Source organism: Dipteris shenzhenensis, chromosome 12 (assembly GCF_047967505.1).
Source record: "Dipteris shenzhenensis isolate YYH24624 ecotype China chromosome 12, Dip_SZ_1.0, whole genome shotgun sequence".
Lineage (NCBI taxonomy): Eukaryota > Viridiplantae > Streptophyta > Polypodiopsida > Gleicheniales > Dipteridaceae > Dipteris > Dipteris shenzhenensis.
Window position 1 is genome coordinate 3228014 of NC_141607.1, and position 23471 is coordinate 3251484.

At 44.1% G+C, this 23471-nt stretch overlaps 1 protein-coding gene across 6 annotated transcripts in view; it reads left to right on the top strand.

Moving 5' to 3' along the window:
* Positions 1–13778, top strand: part of LOC147895687 (putative CoA ligase CCL8) — an 86830-nt gene extending 73052 nt beyond the window's left edge. For 4 of the 6 annotated variants that reach the window (XM_087382717.1, XM_087382716.1, XM_087382719.1 and 1 more), the window contains 2 exons: positions 13074–13127; positions 13278–13778. In XM_087382717.1, the coding sequence (XP_087238843.1) occupies positions 13074–13127; positions 13278–13325 (102 nt within the window). In that variant the 3' untranslated portion in view covers positions 13326–13778. The remainder of the gene's footprint in view (positions 1–13073; positions 13128–13277) is intronic. The other 2 variants (XR_015541896.1, XM_087382715.1) reach the window with 2 other exon arrangements.
* Positions 13779–23471: the final 9693 nt, after the last annotated feature.

The window sequence follows — 23471 nt, forward strand, 5'->3', positions numbered from 1 at the left end:
TAGGAGAGTACGGATGCCTATCCACGCACGGATTGACAGATTTTATGTGGATGATTGGGCACTGGACAGAGGTGGGACAGCATGCATCAGCGCTGGGGTGTCCACTTCAGATCATTTTCCGGTTGTTTTATAGTTTCAAAGCTTAGGCGAGAGGCCGCTCTGCCAGTATTAGGATTCCAGATGCCTTCTATGCAAAGGAGGGCCTCAAAGAGGCAATGCTATGGATTTGGGTTTCTCACTTGCAGGGTGGGCAGTCTTCCCCGTCAGATGTGGCTGTAGCCCTCATTGACATTAGCAGCTTTTATCATTTTGTTGTTGGCATCAGGAGAGAGAAGATTCGCAGGCAAGAGGTTGCCATTCGCCACCAGTAGCTCTTTAGAGAGAAGAGCAGAAACGGCCTCCAGATGCTTGGATTCAAGAGCGCCTTGCTGCAGCAAGGGCTCATCAGCAGACACTTCTAGATCAAAGCAGAGTATGCCTTTCATGCCATAGAGTCTTTTTGGATGCAAATCGTGTCTGAGGGGAGGGGTTCCTATCCTTCCAGAGGTGTTACCAGAGGCCAAAGGCCAATGGTGTGAGAAGCATGAGTGTTGCAATGCTCTAATGCAATGGATCACACAAAGTGCACCATGCAGTGGTGTGCAAGTGTCGTATGCTGTACTGCATTGAACAACGATGTACGAGTGCACTATGCTAAATGACAATCACATGAGACCTCCAGAACATAAGCAGAAGAAGAAAACCTTGTCATGCACTAGTGAACAATCCCCATATCAGAAAGAGACAGGAAAAATTAGAAAGTGACCAAGATGGCCAAAGTACATATCACTGGACATCTACAGGTCACAAGTCCCAAGTCACAAGAACACACAAGTCTATCCCCATAGTAGACAGAGAGGTACACACAAGTCTCTCCACACTCTCTCCTTGGTGGGCTCGTAGCTCCAGCCTCTATCTCTCCTCACACTCTCCTTTCTCCCGTTCGAATGCCGAACGCCGGAATGCTCAATGCTGACTATCCCTACCCCTCTTCACCTTCGCCTTCATCCTCATCCCCACCTTGAAGGGTCCCTTCTTCGCTGAGAATCTCCCCCTTTCTTACCATTGGTCATCCTCTTATCTCCTTAGCTATTGAGGATAGCCGTTGCGCCGCTAGCTCTCTTGATGGCTACGGCGACTTCCTGACTCCCTGACTCCCCAGCCTCTTCTAGTCAGGATGGTGTAAATTCTCCATGTGCAGGTGAGCTGGATCACCGAACCACTCAACCATAGAATCACTGTGTAACTGTAAATACTCCTGAATGCTCCATGTGCTAAGCTCACTCTCCATGTGCGCAGCTCTAGACGAGATCTCCTTGGGCATGGTACTCCTGGTCGACCTGTGGTTGATATGTGTCGACGCATGGTTGCCTCGTTGCCTCGGATAGTACTCCTGGATGAACCCGTGTGGTCAACTCCTCGTGTCATGTGGCTGACCTATGTTGACACATGGTCAACATGTGGTCAATGCCTGTCGACATGTAGTCAACACGTTTTTTCATGTGGTCAACGCCTGTCGACATGTCATATGGTCAACACCTATCATCATGTGGTCAGGGGTGTTTCTATTGTAATAGTTTCCCCCGCCACTATCATTCACCGTCCCGGCGAATAGAGGAGAAGGAAACCCATCAAGAGAAAAAAAGAACTTACAAACCATTGATACGGTGAAGAAAATGCTACAGACCATGTGGCTGGCCTTGCAAGTGAATCCAAAATTTGTATTAAAATAAAATTGTGAAAATAAACTGCTGCTTGATGAGGGACAGCATGGGAAATTGCAAAAAAACTGAGTACATCATTAGGATAGGACAGTCTGATATTTACATTGAGAGCCAATCAGCCCCTCAAAAATCTAACAGTGCAAAAAAAGACAAAAAACCCATGTATCCAATTACTGAGGGAGGTCATCAGTAGCCTTCTCCTCTTCCGCGTTCGTATGTAGCTCTGTGGCCTTTTGCTCACCCCATCAGCTCTGCCCCAGTCATATGTAGCTCTAGATGGTGTGTTTCCTCCTCAGCCTCAATCGTGTCCATCATGTTTCTCAGATTTTCATACTTGGTCTTATACGAGTGGTATCGCCGGTAGTAATGATCCTTTTGCCCTTGCAAGGTGGAATGGGAAGTCTGGAGGGTGGCCAACTATGTCTGAAGGTTTATGAATTCTTCCTCCATGGATGAACGCTTCTTTTCCAATTCGGCCACTCTAGATTCTGATTTTTCATGGGCAATCTCTGAGGAAGACAAACGACTCCTTTAACTGTTCGATCTCCTGCCGAAATCTGATTACCCCTGTGGCATGCTGGCTTTGCAAAGTTGCCAGATCTTTTGCATGCTGGCTCTATACTATTGTCATTTCTGCTTCCCATTCTTGCTTGTGACTATGGAGGCAATCCTCAAGGGCAGCCCACTGAATGTTCCAAGCGATGTCACGCTCGTGAATAGCTGAGTCCTTCTCTTTGTGCCACCTTTCCTCCTGTTGCCAAAGTGTCACCTCTGTGGCGCGCTGTTGGGCTGCTTGAGCTCTCTCGAATTCTAACTACAAATGTTGCTACTGGGAGAGGAGCTTATGAGCATAACTTGTGGAATTGAAGACGGCTGTCCCCAGCTACATGAAAGTGTCATCCATGATACGCTGAGCAAGATGTAAGGACCTCTTGATCCAGGCTGTAATTCAGCCTGTCAGCCAAATTAATCACATCCCCCAATTCCTCGAACATGTCAGGGAGAGCTCCCTCTTCCTGCGTAGACAGGTTGCCTGTAGGTGCCAATTGATCTAAGTGCGCAAAACATGTCGGGGCCCTCAAGGTCTTCGTGTTTTGTGCGAGGCATTCCTTCAAAGAAATGGTGAAGATTTGATTCAAATCCTCCTCTTCCCCACATACTGGTGAGCGTTTCCTGTGAAGAACAGATAGTATTTTGTTGTAATCTTCATTCTGTTTTTCCACAAGAGAAACATTTGATAGTGATGGGCCTGATGAAGCAGCTATGTAAGCTATGAACATATCATTCTGATGAAGGGGTGGGCAATCCACAGACTTGGGCAAACTCCCTCCCTCAAATACCTCCTCTGATGGTGAAGTGGCTGATGGAGGATCTCCCTAGGAGGGGCTCCCACTCCTGTCTCTACCCTGTGGTGGTCGTGGTGGGAAGGCCGAAATGTGAAGTACGCCCGAAGAGGACAGCCCCTGAGAAAGCTCGTGGGAGTCAGGTCCCAGAGTAAGATTTAGATCCAACACATGGTCAGAGGTCGCCTGAACTGTGGTGATGACTGCATCGGTGAAAGTGGTGGCGAGGGAAGATGGAACAACTGCAGTCCTTCGCAAAATAACACTTTTCGAGGAAGTCATTGGTACAACATCTGTTGTCACTGGTATAACATGGGGTGTACCTGGTGCAACCAGACTCATTGAAACTCTAGAGGTCCCTGGAGAAGCCGGAACAAGTGTGACTAATGGAGATGCAAGTCCGGGCACTGGCAAAGTGACTGATGGAGATACGAGACATGTTACTGATGGGAAACCTGTAACAGAAGCTCCGAGGTAGACTGCATCAGGTTGCGCTCACCGAGGCGCCCTCCTTGTCGAATGAGGAGAGGAGGCAAGAACTGGGGAAGTGACAGTGGAAGAGATGGCAGAGACGGTGACAAGAGGGGAGAGGAGGGAGGCGACCTGTGACAATGGAAGGAGAGTTGGCCTTCCACTGGTGAAGTAAGAAGGTGAGGTGGGGCCCATAGGTACAGGTATACGTTCCTCCACGCTTATGAACCATGTTACGGAAGGTAAAGTAGAAGAGTGAGGTGAAATCGTAGGGGGTGACGGAAAGAATGGAGTTGAGGGCAGAATGGATCGCCTTGGTGATGAAGAAGTGTCCCGGGGCAGAGTAGAAGTGAGTGAACAAATACCTCGCTAAAAGCGCCTCTCTGTTGTTTCCCTTGAGAACCTTCTTGCACTCATGTCCGCGGCGATGAGGTTTACATGTTGACAAGAAGGACAAGAATGTGAGTGAGTCAGTGTGAGGTGGCAAAAAGGGGAGTGTGGGAAGACGGAGATATGTGGATACGAGACTAGGAGTGAACATATGATGGGAATTCAAGAATCCAAATGTGTCTGTTATAAAGTCATAAGACTGAATAAACGTAGTCAACATTTGGACGTCCACCGAGGGAAGTGTGACAGCAGCAAACTCCGTGAGAGACACATGCGGACTATCTCATCAGGTGACAAGATGCTAGATAGCTTAAGTGTGGGATCGAGGAAAGGTTTGAAGATGAAGCAGGGGGTGGAAGGTCGCAAGCTGTACTTTGTGGGGCCAAATCACGGCCACCGGTATTGTGCCCACTAGATGCCTTGGATGGTGTCTTGATAGTACCTATGGGGGGCAAATAGTCAAAGCCTCCATTATCTGAATCAGAGGAACTAAAAAAAGGGGATAGCTTCTCATCTGATATGATAGTGATCTTGTTGGAGGGAGGTGAATCTATAGCTACTCCAGGGTGTTTGGAAGTGCTCTATGGCGTAGACCCGGCACCTTGGTCATCTGCGGTGCGTTTGCCAAGTGATGTCATGGAGGGTGGTCTTGATCGTGTTCTGCGGGCTGCCCGAGCCGTATGGAAGTCAACGAATAGAGTCTCGAGGCAATTTGGGTTTGTACTTGTGGCGAAGGGCACGGGCAGCAGGCATGAACGATGGCTCCCTATGGAGAGGCAAAGAGTGAGGAGGTGGTGTCGATGTCGAGGTCTGGAGAGGCAAGGACTGAAGAGGGGGTGCTGATGTCGCTGCTGGAGGGGGTAGCTTGTGAGGGAGAGGGGCTGGCGAGGAAAGGGCGCAGCCAAGGGGGTGGCTGCTAGAAGAAAGGCGCATGAGAGAGTGAGGAAAGGGAACAGCCAAGGGGGAGGCTACTGGAAGGAAGCGCGCAGGAGGAGTGGGGCTTGTACAAGCCAAGGGGACGCTAGCAGTAGGAGCAACGAGATGAAGGTGGCGAGGAGTAGGAAGTGACTGGCAGGGGAGAAAGGTGGCGAGAAAGGTGACACCAAGGGAAAGGTGGCAAGGAGGCCAAGGTAGTGCCACGGGTGGTGCCAAGGTAGCGGAGGTGGTGAGAAAGGTGAAAAAGGGGAGGGGGAGTAGATGACGGAGGTAGGAGATAGTAGAGAAGGAGGGGTAGTTGCAATAAGTGGAGAGAGATCCACAAAGGGAATTTGCCGCCGCTAAAGGTAGGGATAGTAGGAAGCAAGGAGAGGAACTGCTAAATTGAGTGCTAATTTTAATAAAAGGGCGCTAAATTTAGAAGGGGATGCTAAATATAGCAAGGAGGTGCTAAACTTAGGGGAAGACATGCCAAACTTGGCTGGAGCGCTAGGGGTAGGGCTAAATATAGCAAGGTGAAATGGGGTGGAAAGGGATGAATTTTGTAAGAGAGAGGTGGAGGTGGACAGAGGGTGGAAAGAGAAGCATTTTGGAATAGTGAGGTACTACGGGGTGGACAGAGGTGGAAAGAGAAGCGTTTTATAAGAGAGAGGTGGGGGGTGGACATAGGGTGGAAAGAGAAGGGGTTTGTAAGAGGTGGACATAGGGTGGAAAGGGAAGGGATTTGTAAGAGAGAGGTGGGGGGTTGGACATAGGGTGGAAAGGGAAGGGATTTGTGAGGTGGGGAGTTGGACATAGGGTGGAAAGAGAAGGGATTTGTAAGAGAGAGGTGGGGGGTTGGACAGAGGGTGGAAAGAGAATGGATTTCTAAGAGAGAGGTGGGGGGTTGGACAGAGGATGGAAAGGGAAGGGTTTTGTAAGAGAGAGGTACGGGGTTGGACAGAGGGTGAAAAGAGAAGAGAAAAGTGACACAAGATGAAAAGGAGAGGCCATAGTTAGAGAGAGAAAGTGACACGAGATGAAAAGAGGTCGTACTTAGAGAGAGAAAGTGACACGAGGTGAAAAAGGGAAGCCGCAATTAGAGGGAGGCCTCACTTAGAGAGAGAGAGAGAGTGGCATGGGATGAAAAGGGGAGGTCGCACTTTGAGAGAGAAAGTGACACTGGGTGAAAAGGGGAGGCCTCACTTAGAGAGAGAAGGTGACATGAGGTGAAAAAGGGAGGCCGTACTTAGAGAGAGAAAGTGGCGTGGGATGAAAAGGGAAGGTCGCACTTAGAGAGAGAAAGTGACATGGGGTGAAAGAGAGGTCTCACTTAGAGAGAGAAAGTGACACGGGGTGAAAAAGAGAGGCCGCACTTAGAGAAAGTGACAGGGTGAAGAGAGGAGGACCCATGTAGAGAGAGAAAGTGGCATTAGGTGCAGAGAGGACCCTTGTAGAGAGAGAAAGTGGCACCAAGTGCAGAGAGGAGGACCCTTGTAGAGAGAGAAAGTGGCACCAGGTGCAAAGAGAAGGACCCATGGAGAGAATGAAAGTGGTACTCAGAAGGAGAAGATGTGACCAGGGAAGGAGAAGGCAAGAGTATATATACAAGGACTAGGAGGGTGTTTTCATTGATCATGGTACCTCTTGATGCGTGACCCATTCACTGGTGTAGGTAGGAGTCTGCCGTCCAAAGTGGACTCCTCCACTTGGGATAAGCTTGGTAATGAAAAATGGGCCTGTCCAACTACTTACAAACTTAGGTTTGTGTTTGAGGAACTTACTGGAATACAAGAGTACTAAATCATGAACTTTGAAATCCCTTTTCTTAAGTTCCGGTCATGCCAAACTTTCTGTCGTTTTTGCCACACTTCTTGAGCGAAGATAGCTTCACGTCGATGCTCTGCTAGTGCCTCCAAATCCCACAAGCATTCCATTGTGCAGGCTTCAAAGTTGTCATTTTTGTCTAGAAGAACTTTGTGGGTGTCAAGATGAAATTCATAAGGCATGACAGCCTCCAGTCCATAGACCAGCTCGAAGGGTGAATACCCAGTACTCGCCTAAGTAGTTCGGTAGGCGAATAAAGCAGCTGGAAGTATGTCATCCCAATCTGCTAAAGAACTTAGGCAAAGGCGAAGCATGATCCCGCACATTGTGCGATTTGAGCTCTCAGCTAGACCATTGGCACGTGGGTAATAGGGAGATGAAAATTTGTGAAGTATGTGTAGCATGTGAACCAGTGCAGCAATGGTGTTATTTAGGAAGTGAGATCCTTTATCACTCATCAACTCAACAGGACAGCCAAACCAAGAGATGATCTGGTCATATAGAAATGTGGGTACTACCTAGGCTTTACAGTTCTTGATTGCCTTGGCTTCGACCCATTTGGTTCCATAGTCGGTGGCAAGCGGAGCATATTTGTTCCGTCGACGTGTGGTAAGAGAGATGGGCCCAATGAAATCCAATCACCAATGATAGAAGGGGGGCACTGGAGTGAATGGTTTGAGAGGAAGGTACTCGTGCCATGTAGGCTTGGGGCCTGTTCGTTGACATGAATCACATCGGGTCACATGAGCATGGTAGTCACAGAAGAGCTTGGGCCATCGGAATCCCCGCATGCATGATCTTCCGAGTAGTAGCATTTGAGGCCATATGCCCTCCACCTATGCCACTGTGTGCCTCTTCAATAATGCATTGTGTCTCGTGGGGAAGCACACACCCTCTCAAGATCTGGTCCTTCCCAAGCTTGTACAATCGACCTACAATCAACTTAAAAGGAGTAGCTTGAAGGATCCGCTTGCGTTTCTCTGTTGGAGTCAGACTTGGAGGAAAGCCACGTGTAGACAAGAGGTGTACTATGTTGGCATACCATGGTGGGAAGCAGTCCACCATTCATCAGGTAGTGCTATCACCCCGAAAAGGCCTGCATCGGGTAATTCATCGGTGATACCACTGGCTGGTTCCCCGGAATGTAACCTGGACAAGTGGTTTGCAGGTGATGCAGTGTGCCAGCCCTCACCACAATGTCGAATTCAACTTCTTGAAAAATCCATCTACTTAACCGGCCACCAAGAGTAGGCTTATTCAATAAATACTTAAAAGCTTGATGATCAATGATGATCACAAACTTGTTGCCCAAGAGGTAGTGATGATACTTGGTCATGGCATAAACCATGCCGAGGCCCTCCCTTTCTATGGTACTGTAATTGCGTTCTACTTCATTGAGTTGTTGGCTGGCGAAGTAGATGGGCAAATCAATCTTGGTAGGTCAGGTTGAGCTAGTATAGCACCTACTGTCCACCCACTAGCATCCACATGGACATGAAAAATTACATCCCAATCGAGCCGCCGGAGGATGGGGGCCTTCATGAGGCGATGCTTCAGATCATCAAAGGCCAGTTGTTGCGGGGTGGCCCAAACAAAAGATCGGTCTTGATGTAGGAGTTCTGTTAGTGCAACAGCAATGTCGGCATAGAAACGTATGAACCTTCGGTAATATCCTACATGCCCTAAGAAGGACTTCACCTCTTTGGGTGTATGAGGGATAGGCAATGAGATGATCACCTCTACCTTTGCGGGGTCAGTAGTCATGCCATCGAGAGAAACAATATGACCAAGAAGAACACCTCGGAGTGTGAGAAAGAAACATTTGTCAAGGTTCAAACACAAGCGCACTTCTCTGCACTTATCAAAGACCCATCTCAACTTATGTAGATGATCATTTTGTATGGCTGGATCAAGATGGGAGGCCGATTTACCATAAAAAACAGAGAAGTCATCTAGAAATACCTCAAGAAACTTGCCGATATTCTCCTAAAAGAGTTTGGTTACAAGTCGTTGAAATGTTGCCAGGGCATTACATAATCCAAAGGGCATCATTCGGTAGGCGTATGTTCCCGATTGAGTGACAAAGGTAGTCTTGGGCTGATCCTATTCTTTCACTTGGACTTGGTTGTACCCGCTATATCCATCCATGAATGAGTATAAAGCATGTCCTGCCACTGTCTCCAACACTCTATCTGTGAAGGGAAGGGGGAACCTATCACGTCGTGTTGCATCATTCAAACTCCGATAGTCAACACATATTCTGAGTTTGCCAGTCTCTCTTTTGGGAACAATGACAATTCCGCTGACCCAATCAAAGTAATCCACTGGGTAGATTAATCGTGCTTGCTCCATTTTCTGTATATCTGTTTGGACTGCCTTGCCATAGTTGGGCTTCATGCAGTATGGACCTTTAATCATAGGGTCTGCATCTGAATATAACTCGATGCGATGCTCCATAAATCAGCGGGCACCCCCTTCAGATCCTTGTAGGATCAGGCAAAGACATCCACAAAGAGTCTATCACTGCAGCTAGTAGATAGTCATGTTCCCAGACCCAAGTGGATAACTTCAAATGCCGAGGTTGGTCCTCAGTCCCAATGTTGAGATACCGCCAGTTCCGTGCCTCATCAACATGGGCAATGCATTGGAATGTTGAGGTACTTGGCTCACCCATTCTCAGTCCTGTATGTGCTAGAGTATCTTCAAGGGGAAAGTCCCCCTCCACTTCTCTCAACCAAGATGGGGTGAAAGTAACTAGTGGGTTCTTGGGCACCTGTACGGACTGAGATGTAGAGTCAGTAGATGTTGCAGATGTTGTATGCCTTCGACGCCTCAATGCCTGTTTCAGCATGCCCTAGTAAGGTAAGCCTTCCACCTCATAAGTGAACTCTCTCCTCTAGGACCCTAGAACTCCACTTCCCTCTTGCTAATCAACACCAATAGTGTCCCACCGTTATCGCCATAAACTGTCTGAGGGGAGGTGTTCCTATCCTTCTCGAGGTGTTACCGGAGGCCAAAGGCCGCTGGCATGAGAAGCATGAGTGTTGCAATGCTCTAATGCAATGGATCGCGCAGAGTGCACTGTGCAGTGGTGTGCGAGTGTGGTATGTTGTATTGCAGTGAACAACAACGTACGAGTGCACTATGCTAAATGACAATCGCATGAGAACTCGAGAACATAAGCAGAAGAAGACCTTGTCATGCACTAGTGAACAATCCCCATATTGGAAAGAGACAGGAAAAATGAGAAAGTGACCAAGATGGCCAAAGTACATATCACTGGACATCTACAGGTCACAAGTCGCAACACACAAGTCTTTCCACACTCTCTCCTTGGTGGGCTTGCAGCTCTAGTCTCTATCTCTCCTCACACTCTCCTTTCTCCCACTCCAATGCCGAACACCGAATGCTCAATGTTGACTATCCCCTCCCCTCTCCACCTTCGTTTTCATCCTCATCCCTGCCTTGGAGGGTCGCTTCTTCGCTGAGAATCTCCCCCTTTCTTCCCATTGGTCATCCTCTTATCTCCTTAGCTATTGAGGATAGCTGTTGCGTCGCTGGCTCTCTTGATGGCTACGACCACTCCCTAACTCCCCAGCCTCTTCTAGTCAGGATAGTGTAAATTCTCCATGTGCAGGTGAGCTGGATCACCGCACCACTCAATGACTGAACCACTGTGTAATTGTAAATACTCCTGACTTCTCCATGTGCTAAGCTCACTCTCCATGTGGGTAGGTCTGGATGAGATCTCCTTGGGCATGGTACTCCTGGTCGACTTGTGGTTGACATGTGTCGAGCTGTGGTTAACATGTGTTGATGCATGATTGCCTTGGATAGTACTCCTGGATGAACCCGTGTGGTCAACTCCTCGTGTCATGTGGCTGACTTGTGTTGACACATGGTCAACATGTGGTCAACACCTATCGACATGTGGTCAACGCCTGTCGTCATGTGGTCAACACCTGTTGTCATGTGGTCAATGCCTGTCGAGATGTGGTCATATGGTCAACACCTGTCGACATGTGGTCAACACCTGTTGTCATGTAGTCAGGGGTGTTTCTTTGTAACAGATCGGAGGTAGAGTCAACAAGCAGTTCTTCTCTACTTTTGGCCCTAGTCATAGTAGAGAGAGTGTTTCGCAGCTTGTTGACTCAGGCGGGGTACTTCAGACACATCCAGATGCCGTCACGCAGATCGCTTCAGATTACTATGCCTCCCTTCTGACTGCAGATCCTGATTCACAGGCTAGAGATGATGCGAGACAGGTTGTTTGGCATCATGAGTGGGCTATACATGAGGGCCATGACTGGCAATTCTACTCCTGTACTTCGAAAAGCATATGACAGGGTAGATTGGGGTTTTCTAGAGGGAACCCTTCTTCGCTTTGGATTTTCATATTTGTGGACTAGAGGGGTTTTTGCTCTTTACAAGTTAGCCCATAGCCAGGTACTCATTGGTGGAGTCAAGGGAGATAGGTTCCAGATTTCTAGATCAGTCTGCCAGGGATGCCCTCTAGCCCCCTTTCTATTCTTATTTGTGGCTGAAGCTATGAGCCTCTATATTAGAGCTCAAGCTGATATTTTTGGGTTGAGACTTCCGTTGAGACAGGAAGAGGAGTTGTTGGATAGTGAGTTGGCAGATGACATGGCTATTTTTTTGGATGCCACTCCACAGACACTCACCTCTTTCAGGACAGCCTTGGATTTGTTTTGCATTGCAGTAGGGACTCACATTAATTGGAACTAATCCAATGGTTTTTGGATTAGTGATGAGGACACTCCAGATTGGGGTGCTGATATTGGCTTTACTTGGATTCAGAGGGGTGTCTCCATCAAGTATCTTGGATGCCAGGTTGGGGTGGGCATTTCTCCAGCACAGCAGTTCGCTCCCGTGTTGGAGAGCATCAGGAGGAAACTCCTATTTTGGAGTTCAGCCAAACTTGACCTTGCATCCAGAGTGATGGTTGTAAACCAGGTATTGTTGGCTATAGCCTGGTTTGTTCGCTCTTGTTGGTGCCAATCGACAAGCAGTATCACTCAGCTCAAGAGACCTATCAGGAATTTTTTGTGGAGTGGATTAGACGGCACTTCAGATGTGATAGCCAGGGTGGCTTGGGAGACCCTTATTCTACCCATTGAGGAAGGGGGTCTCAATATTATTGATCCAGACATGCAGTGTAGAGCCTTGCTTTGCAAGATGGTGGTCAGAGGTTTGATGCCTGGTCAGGAGCCATGGAAGGATTTTTTCTTACGCAGTATACAGACATGCACACCTTCTCAGGGAGGAGATTGGATGGACAGCCCTAGATGGATCTTTACGTCAACCCATCTAAGATCTCCTACCTCCCCTCTCATGGCTACCATTCTGAAAGTTGGGATAGCTTCAGAAGTACTCTTCAGAGAGTTCTACCCTCCTCTCGTGGCCGATTCAAACCAATAAAATTCCGTCCGTCACTTGGAGAGGGCAGCATGGAAGGGCTGGGGCTGAGAAGGCTGAGAAGGGCTGAGAGGGTTGAGGGGAGGGGGAGGGGGATGGCTGAGAGGCTGAGGTGAGGGCACAAGGGGGTACCACCTAGCTGAAGGTGAGGCTGAGCCACTGAAGCCACTTCCTTCAAATAACATGTTTCTATTTGGAAGCCAAAAGATGGCTTCAAACAGAAAAACGAATCAGCTCCAATGAAGGCAATGTAGGTACAAAAATGTAAGGCCAAGGTACAGTTAAACAGTCTTCAACAAGTATGTTATCCCCATATAAGAAGAATTTCCTATTGAATCTCATACAGTAGTGGATTGTAGCACAATTAAAAGATTTTCTTATCATTAGCAAACTGGCTACAGAGTTTACTATTATATGCCATGCACATATCTTTGTTTACATTCATCCTTCTGCTCCTTCAATTTTTGTCGCAGCTTCAGTTGGTCCTCATTGACCCACTCTTGTTTAGGAATTCAACATGCCCTGCCACTTGCATTCATAGCGTCCCCATGGATTGATGTGGTTTGTCTGTTAAAAAAATTGCTCCCTTTCATCCCTCTCACAGTCCTCCCTTAGACCTTGGGCCTTCCTATGCATGAATGTGGATGTTTTAGGTCATCTATGTATTTTTGTTATACGTTAACATTTTGGAGATATTATGCCCATTTTTGTTCTGTAGAAAAAAATCTGGATCATTTAATTGTCTGCACATACAAATACCAGACAACATTTGTAGATACATATAACAAATGATTGTACAGGAAAACATGAAGCCCAAACCCACTAAGCAGGCACCGCATGAGTCTTATGTAATTGTTTGAAATACATACAGCTTGCAAAATGTTTGAATTCTATGCCAATCCTATCTAATTCTATGAATGCACGGCAGATTCCAGCAAAATTACAAATTTGGGAAACAATGCCTCGAAATGCGATGGGAAAGGTATGCAGATATTCACTGTTTATTTTTGAAATTTGCCAGGCTCAATGCAATTGAAATCTTGGACAAGGTTTCTTGAATCCTCTTACCTTATATATTTATGTTGTATCAAGGGTTGTCAATAGAAATCAACACACATGTATGCCTTTGCAGGTTAACAAGAAAGAGCTGAAGACATTGCTTACAAACACAGCTCCATGAAAGGCATAATTCACCAAGCATGCTGAGGATTCATCCATGGTGGCGAATGATTATATTTTATTCAATTTCCCTTGATTCTTTTATGCAGCCCAATTTATTGGCCTCCAAGCTATTTAGAAAGTCATAACTCTTTTAATCCAGAGCTCAATAAATTGAAATTTTGACATGCTGAGTAATAAATTCTCACATGCAAAGCTATTGCTCCTATGTTTTAGCAGATGTGGTCTGCATATGTAAATAACTTTAAATGGTAATAGGTTTCTTCAGTTGGATTGATACGCATGCTCAACCATATGAGAGCAAATGAGCATAGGCTATCAGACTCAAAGAGCATGGAATTATGCAAGGATTTAGGGAAATAACCCTGTTATGCGTATATAGGAGACAAAAGAGTTATATTTCTGAATGGCAAATATAGCTACAAGAAAATGCAAATTATAAATCTTCCTTCAAGGAAATTTTCTATGGTCTTCTTCCATTTCTATCTGCGTGCTGAAGGGCAAGCTCTTGATATATTGCCGAGGTGCAATTTTATACTATACATAGGCTTGTTATTCATGTTTTTGTATTTGTGCTCTAGTACCATGGTATACCAATGCATATTGAGTTTTATCGTCTTATGTTGGACCTCCTTGAAATAATGACTCAATGGTTACTAGTCAGGTGTCACAAAGGATTAGGAATGGTTACTAGTCAGGTGTCATAAAAGATTAGTAATGGTTAGGAAATCTTCATTTAGTGCATAATGGGGTCAGGGTTTCCCAGGCATCACTTGATTTGCCTACCCACCACAATACATGAGAGCATAGCCAGCCTCTAGACGATATCAATCTAGCATATTTAATCTGTGTGAAGATGGGAAGATTCATGAATGCGCTGATCATATGGTCCCTTTTCAGTCATTCTACCACACTCTAAAACTAGTTACATAGCTTTGGGTGGGGTTCATCATGATAATAATCTGATTACTTTGTATGATGGATTTTAATGGATATGATCAACAAAGTTTGTATTACACTTGATTCGCCTACCCACCACATTACATGAGAGTGTAGCCAGCCTCTAGATGTTATCAATCTAGAACATCAACTGGTACATACATGACAAAGACCTTAGAATCATTGTCAAGGGTTAAGTGACAATGGGAGTGCTAGTCATTATGTAAGTATTCTCTCTCTCTTAGCGCTTAGGCTCTCCATTGGTTATTTGACAGTAGTACTTATTTTTTTTTTGTATATACCATTCTGATTTGTCTTTGCATTGAGCAAATAAACCATAAAGTTTTTCATCTGCTCATACTGTGTGAGTGGTTTGTTTTTCATGCTCTGCATGATGGATTTATGTCTTCGAGTTTCTTCTCTCGGCTATTTCTTTCGAATTCTATTTCACTAAACTAAAAAGCATGGTTTGTCGACTCTCTTACCAGTGCTCTGGCATCGATTGTCTTCGAATGAATACCACTTGGAGAGCTAGATGTGACATGATTGGTTGCATTCACGCTAGCATCTCAAACTGCTTTACTTAGGGAACTAGCAGAGATGAAGAAGTCGGAATTATCATGGCTAGCTTCACCATCCAAGTGATCACAATCCATCCAAACATGGACGCACGATTCCATAACGCCAATGCTGATTGTGAGACCTTAACCTCTATTTCAGCTTTTGATGACAATGAGGCAATGGATCACCACATTTTTATGTTCAGATTAAACCGTCACCATCTCCGACTACTCTATAGATACTCAAGTGTTGGATGGAAAGAAGCACTTGAAGGCTTGCTTTGTGCATGCTAGTGCTACATTATAATCTTGTCTTTGTCTCATAGACCACATATTTCTGTTGAGTGAGTTGAGCAAAGCATGACAACAGAAATGTACCCCATGGGACACGTATTCTACTTGCACAATGCCCATCTCACTCACAATATGCATATGATCTATCAATGGAGATTGGGCACATGTCCAATGTACATCTCTATTTCTTGATATGGCATATATTGTTCACCCCATCAAGGGGGGTTTGGGTATCCGATATAACAACTTATTGGTCTCATGAGCTTCTTTGGCCATTTGTAGACATTGATCAAGAGGAGCTTGGGTATCCGATGTAACAACTTATTGGTCTCATAAGCTTCTTTGGCCATTTATAGACATTGATAAATCTCTCTCTCTCTCTTTCCTCTCTCTCTCTCTCTCTTTCCTCTCTCTCTCTCTCTCTTTCTTCTCTCTCCTATGTGTCTCATTTTGTATCAACCAACTCCACCTAAGAAAAGAGAACTTGGACTCTGGTCTTATCGTAAGTAGAGAGTCACATTCATCTTTTAACACATACCTATATGTATAGTCTAGTGGAAGGGGAAATTTTTAGGGTCAAAGCACGTATCATTGTAGTACAAGTGAGCTACATGTGATCCTCTCTCTCTCTCTCTCTCTCTCTCTCTCTCTCTCCAAAGACATGTTAGAGACATAGGGCTATTTCAATCCTTAGAAGCAGATTAACTACTTGCATCAGGAAATCTAAGAGCTCATGCTTCGATTTGTAGCTATGGAAAGGAGAGTTCATGACACGGAAAAAAATGGAAAACAAGAAGTCATTAAAGAGGTGCTACACAAATGTAGTACATCCCCACCACTACCATGGCTTCTTTCTATGGTTCAAGAAATGATCACCACTCGGGTGAGGTTAATGAAATAAGAGATTATCTCTATGTCAATGAAAAAGTGAACAAGTTGACCTCCATGTGGAGGTGAAAGAGCAGCAAGCAAGGGCAATTGATCTTACGCATGAGGGAATTTTTCAGATAGTTGGTTTGATTAGGAGGGAGACATTGAAGATAGAACCCATGGCCTCAAGGAGAAAATACCACAAATTGAATGGGATCAAGTGTCATGTGGAATGTTAATCAAAAGGAAACACAGTCACAATCTTTTCTAAAGACAAGGTGATATTTAAGAGGCTCCTGGCTCACTTTGACCTAGCTCGAATAAAGAGCCATTAAACTTACCAAAGGACGCTAGGAAAGAAGGCAAATGGGGTGGTTTATAGGGAGGGACAAGTGATGACTAGGGAATTCAAATCTAAGCCTAAGACTGTCATTCTTAGATTGATGTAATGAAGGTCATCCTATGATAAGACTAGAACAGAGATATACTTTGTAAAATTTTGGAAACACTCAGTAGGAATTTCCATATGGAGTCTCCCGACTCTCGATGTCATATTTAATAGCTAGTTTCTTTTAGTCCCTTTACAATGATGAAAAGATTTTCAAAATACAACTCTCAACTCCCCCTCCTTCCCTCCCTCCCCCCACCTCACCCCCCCTGGTCCCCCTCCCCCCTTCCCCCCTCCAACCCCTAGAGGGCTTGGTCTTAGAGTCAGATAGCCACCAAGGGTTTTGGTAAAGCAAACCCATGGGTGGTCATAGAGAGGTTAGTTAGCACTTTTGGGGCTATCAAGTTAGTCATTGATTTATTGTGAGTAATGATATCTTATGAGGGTATGCCCTTACTTGTTTCATTGTGGTTAGCATACACCACACTCTTCTCTTACAATAGAAAGATGATCCAATGGCACTTGAGTAGGTGAGCAAGGATGCACAATAGCAAGGCATCTTCATTAATTGATAGTATAGAACACCACCATTGAAATGTTGGCATAGCTCATTCAATACACAATTTGTTAGCATGGCAGTGGCACTTGGGTAGGTGAGTGAGGATGCACAATACTGAAGACATCTTTGTTGATTGATAACATAAAACACAATCAAGGGAGAGGTAACCAATTTTCATAAGGCAATAATAGTTGGCTTTTGCTTGCAAATTTTCAAAAGGAAAGTGAATGGTGCTCGGGAGTTACAAAAAGGAAATTTTATGGGTCAGCAATGGCCATTAGATTAACTATCACATTGCTTCCTCTGCTCTACTATGTTCATCAATCTTTCTCTTCCTCCTGTAATCTTGTGTCCCTTGAAGTTGAAATCTTGCATGGTGCAAAAGGTCTCTTTTTACATGCAACAATGTGTACTGGTGTCTTACAATTGTTGCATATTTATATCCCATCCTTGCAATCTCAATTTGATTGAGGCTAGGCTTCCAATTGATGCATTTTAGGTACTTGCATTTTGCATTATAACATCTCAGAGATACTCTTTAATACTTGCTATCGGCTATAATGAAGTTTCCATAATAATGAAGGTGAATATGTTCGTTTGGAATTTGAAGCTACATGATGAGATGATTGAGAGATGAATCAAAATCAATAGGTAAATCAATAGGCAAAGTATTTTACATGCTTAGTCTAGTGATTTTGAAGTTTCTTTTGTGTGTGTGTGTGTGTGTTACGTCAGCCATAATCCCGGAATCGTTTGGTGTGGTTATGGTGAAGCGAGAAACCAGAGGACTCGACAATGCTTGCATCAATATGGAGTGCACAAGTAAGGCCTAAATTAGCATAGAGGTGCTAAGGTCCAAATGGACACATGGCACTCAAGAGAACACCATGTGGCAAGCACTGGGCTAGGAGGGAGGATTCCCCAAGGAACTTGAGGAAAAGCAAGTTCATGTGACAAAAGAGGGAATCCGTGGCAGGGTGGATACGACAGAGCTGAGCCCTTCTTCATGGTCGCGTAACATTGGTATCAGAGCACAGTGGATATGGTCTATCTCTACTTGGGTCGTTTCATTCAGAAACCTACGTAACTCCTATACAAGGGAAATGAACATTATAGAAATCCACCAAAACGAGACAATACAACAGAAGATGGCGGTGAAGAAATCGAGCGGAGAGGCAGTTTCGCAGGTGTTGCTCACTACAAGTCTGGACATTCGGCTCAATCACAGGCTGTGAGTGACTACGAGCCATAAGCTCGGGCTGTGGACTACGAAAGAGAGTGGCGCCAAAGACAGCATAACTACTTGCTGTTACGAGGCCGTTAGGGAGGCATTAGCTCCATCAACAAATAAAGATCTCTGCAGGTCTCAAATGATAACAGGACTCAACACCAAGGAAATTGAATTGGTGCACAGTTTGTAGCTGTGGAAAGAAGAGCTTGAAGATATCTCAATCACTGCAGAGCCAACAATTTGCCGTTTCGTGAAAGAGGAGGCACAGTGTCCTCACCACTACCATGACCATATTATGTCGTATCATTTGAAGCCTGCAAGATAAAGAAATTGGCTGGCGACGCGATTCCGAACTCGCATACAAGAAGAGCAAGTCCGGCGCGACATCGACTATTGCGATAAAGACACGTCATACAAAGGTTGATAAACCTTTGGAAAAAGCCACATCATCTAAGCCTTTTAAGCCCTCTCATTCTCTAAAGTTCTTTTCCAAATACCAAGAACTTTAAAAACCATCTCATCTTCCCTAAAGACCCCTAACTCTTCCAACCTTCTTAGCCTTGCCAAAGTGAAAGAAGAAGATTGAAGAACAGGTCGAGAAGTTCGAAGCAGAGTATAACGGAGAGCGGGATCGGGAAGAGAGATCATGAATTAAAAGAGCGCAACGATGCGTCGATTTCAAAGACGAACTCAAAGCCATCGAACAAATACCAGGGAAGTGGGCATCATATTTTTCTCTCTAAAATAAAGCTTTTTGCTTTATAATTTCTAGAAAGTACACTTTAAAAAAAAAAAGACAACTCCAGAAAGAGACGATATGATTAGGGAGGCCGAGGAAAGGGCTAGAAAAGGAAAAGCGATAGTTGAAGAGGAAACACATGAGGAGGTACAAATTGAAACTCAAGAGGATAACATGGAAATGGAGGACATAGACTACGGTGATTATGGAATTCCATATACGGAATTCACTAAACTTGAATCTCGAACGCAAAATATAGAAACACAGCTAAGTTAAAAGGTTCACCTCTCAACTTAGAGAAACCTCTTATATCCTTAAGGACTTAAAACCGCCAATTTTCAATGGGGAAGAAAAGGAGCGTAATAAAGATGCGGTTAATACGTTCTTGCAAAAGTGGCAAGCCTTCCATCGACTTAGGAATACTCCTCCTAAAAATCAAGTCGTGGAAGCAAGTCTTTCCTTTGAAAATAAAGCCTATAAATGGTGGATGAGCCTCAAGGAAAGTGATAGAATTTCTAGGTATTGGACTGAGTTTGAACAAGCCTTCCTAAAAGAGTTTTTACCAGAAAATGAATTAGAAAGAGCGTGGGAGGCTTGGGACAATTGCACTATGGGTAAAAACACTCTAGTCCAGTACATAGCGAACTATAGGGAGGCAATCCTTAAGCTCAAGGGAATTGACGAATTCCAAAAGATAAGGGGTTTCGTAAGAGGTCTCAAAGACACTTACAAGATTGAGGTGAAAACAAATTCTCCTAAAACTTTGAGGAAGCCATTAAGTATGCCCAAACATACGATGATACGACGAGGAAATTCAAAGTTGGAACTTCAGAGCAAACATGTTTTGTTCCAAAGTTCAACAAATTTCCCAATTTAAAAAGGAAGGGGCACTTCAAGAAGGAGGTTCCTCAGGTACCACCTAAGAAACCTCAAACACAAAATTATCCTCTCTTGAAGAATTAGGATTATGAAAGAGCCAAGCAAGAAATTTTTTGTGAGGGGTTAACTAGGCACCTAGAATAAGGTTAGTGAATAGTCACATGGGGGGATGTGAAGGGGTGTGAATGGACCCTTGAGGTTCCAACTGCCCATAACTTCCCTTAGTCTTCTATCTTGAGGTACTAAATCAGGGATTGCACATATGCAGAATTACAATGATTCCTCTACTTGTATTTCTGAGTTTATGAAATTATGTTTTAGTTCCGAAGTTTCGAATGAGAAAAGACTGTTTATCACGTTTGAGTTCCTGTAATCTAATAGGTAGAATTTTGGAATCAGTCTCTACCTGTTACACTTCCGATCTTGCAATGGGTTCAAATATTTAGCACTCCTAGGAAGAGATCATCCTCTTTTCAGAGAGTGGAGCAATTCTCACTCTAGAATTTCTAGTCCATGCGGGAGTTTTCTTGTGGCCAACACATTATTTTGAAGGATGGAGTTTACGGTTCTTGTCTTGGTTGGAAAAGAAGAGGCAATTCATTTTCTGAGACTCTCATCCCTTACCTGAGTCATCTCATCTTCTTTAGTGCGGTGCACAATATTATCTTCTTCTCTCTTTCTCTTTAGTTTCTCTGTTCCTCTCATCATCTGCTCATCCATCCAACACGTCAATTCAAAATCCCAGTCGCAAGTTCCCGAGGAAATTAAACAGCCGGACATACTCAAAGCATGATAATTCCTGCAAACTGACAAATTGGCTCAACAATCTGGTGCAAAGAATTCCTGTAAATTGAAGTTCCGCTACATCTCTCTACGTCCATCGCTGCAACAATTTGAGTCATAGCTGCCTGTAACTCCTCGTCCTAGAGTAAAGATGAAATGCAGGACACTCTCCTTTCCTCATCAGTGGGTCAAGCTGAAGGCCGTTTGATTGGCACTGAAGGGATTGAACCTTAAGCATCTCTGGCCAAAACATTGTCCTCGCCGATGCAGCTGCAGTTGGTACAATCATTTAGAACTATGGAGAAAGACTAGCTCCTCTTGGAAAATGTAGACTCAATCAAATCTGCTTGATCGCTCGGTGTGACTGAGTAACATGGACGAATTCTAAAAGAATTTTGAAATCTGAATTCGAAGATGAAGAGAAAGAGGGGGTGCAAAAGAAGAGTGAAGGAAATGGGTCAAGAAAGAGAGCCGTGGGCATTTTTGGAGATGCTGGAAGAAGGGTCACTGTAATTTGTTAAGGAAAGTCCTTTGTGGCGACGAGCAGCCTATGTTGTAGAAAGGTATATTGTAGAAATGCGACCCTAGGCCAAGGAAAGAGAGGATCAGCCCAAGATGAGACACGCATCAGGAAGGGTTGGCCGTGGTGAGCGTAAGGAACGAAAGTCACAATGGTTTCTGAAGAAAGGACGCTTAACTTCTTCTTGTTTTGAAGGAAGGAGCAATCCATAATAAGAAGAGAGGTGGATGGCTTTGGAGGTTCCAATCTGCAACAATGTTTTTACCAACTGAAGCGATCTGGCTTCACAGATGCTTCAAATGGGAGAAGAGGCAATGCAAAAATAGACCCGGCAATCTAGTCTCTTTAGATCTGTCACCTTTCATTCATTCGGAATAAAAAATTTGGGATATGTGTAGCATGAATCAGTAGCATCAAGCAAAGTGGCCAAAGTAAAGATACAAACCAAGGAGTGTCGACAAAGCTGCATACAAAGAAAGGAGCAAGAAGCTTTCGCATCTGAGCTAGTGATGATCAAGATAGAGATCGTAAGTTTCCAAAATCCCAGAACTTTACAAAAGGAGATTCTAAAATATTCCAAATATCTAGAGAGAGATCCTAAAGAAACACAGATTTGTAATAGTATAGAAATCCAAAACTGAACTGAAATTCCGAATGGGCAAATACAGTAATTCGGGATTCAAGAAACGAATCCGGGATCCTAGAGAGAGATCCGGTACTAGGATCTGGAACAAAGAATCTGGATTTGCAACCGGATTTCACCAGTTACCAGAACTTAAAGCTGTGGAATTGTTTGTAGCAAGGTCATCGCGGAAAATATTGTCCATTGCTCTTGGATGATAAATTTTATCAAATTTATCCTACCATTTGTGAAGAAGAATCAGTTTAAAAGTTGACCAAAGAGCTCTCAAACTATTCTGAATTGATTTCTAGTTCTTGATGAAAGACAACTCAAGATCTCAGCCTATGGACAAGCAGATACAATTCTTAATCTTCAAGGTGCGAGAGGACAAGCAAGCACAAGTAAAAGATCATTATTCTAAAGTTTGAAGCATGAATCGGGGCAAGCAAAGTCATTTATGTGGAAGTGCTGATCATAGTCCGAAAGATTGCTATATGTATTTGTGCAAGCATTGCAAGCAATATGGGCATCAAAGGACGTATTGCACTGATATTTTCAGCTTTATGTGAAGAAAAAGCAATCCAAAAAGTCATAAAGCTCTTGGATAAGCTTTCAGAATATTCAGTTTTGCTTGATAATGCAAAGGATTGGTATGCCAAATTTCATAAAGATGATTACAGATCTTTTCGATATATTGCTGATATCTTGGAACTTCAAGAAAGAGTTCAGATTTTGCAGTCCGAATATTCTCATGAGGAAGATGATGATTTTGATTCCAATTTAGATTCTGAAGATGATTCCAAAGATGAGCAAAGTTTTTACTATGTTTATTCAAATATTTCAGTTTCTAATTAAATTACAGATGTTTCAGATCAGATCAGATTAGATTAGATCAAAAGTCATTCCAAACAGTCCGAAAGCAGTTTCAGACATTTCGAAAGCAAGTATGGACAGCCAAAGAAGTCAAGTATTTGTGAGGATTATGAAATGCCAATTAGTTCTGGGTATTTTCATAGACAAATGGAGCAACATGACAATGATCTATCAAGTAATGACACGGATGATAAACATGATTGCTTTCTGACAAACAATGATGAGAATATTGAAGATTTATATGATGATTGTGCATGCTATGCATTTGCACCAACTTTTGCTATTGATGTGATGTGGAAGCAAGAGAAGATCAATCCGAATGCATTCTTTAAGGAGCCTGACTATAGAAGCCCTCACAACAAAGAAGGTTTGGGATATGTTTCTAATTTTGAAGCAAGTCAAAGCAATGAAGTCGATATGGTTTTTGATAGTTATGCAATTGATTATTTGAAGATCTCATCTTTCATGTGTGATGATGATGATGGAGCTCTTGAGGAGTATGCAAAAAGCTCAAGTCTGAATGGTTTTTTTGTGTTCAATGAGAAAATGGATAAATAACCAAAGATAAAAGATTACCAAAGGTTTGATGCCAATGTTAAAAATAATGGTTCATCTCATGATGTGTTTTGAGGTTGATGTTCGTATTGATGAGCATATGTGTCAAGAAGGTGCAGTTATTTAGCAATTTCTATTGTCCTTTGAGGATGAGTATGCCTTGTTGGAAGGATTTATTCAAGCACAAAGACAACCGCAAGGAGTTGAGAAGGTAGTGATGCAAGGAGGAGAAGAAGAAGAGCAGCCCGAGAGCCAAAGAAGCCAAGAGGAGCCCTCTCTATCCCTAAACCTCACACTTTGTACTAGGTATGGGCATTATTAATTTAAAGTAACGC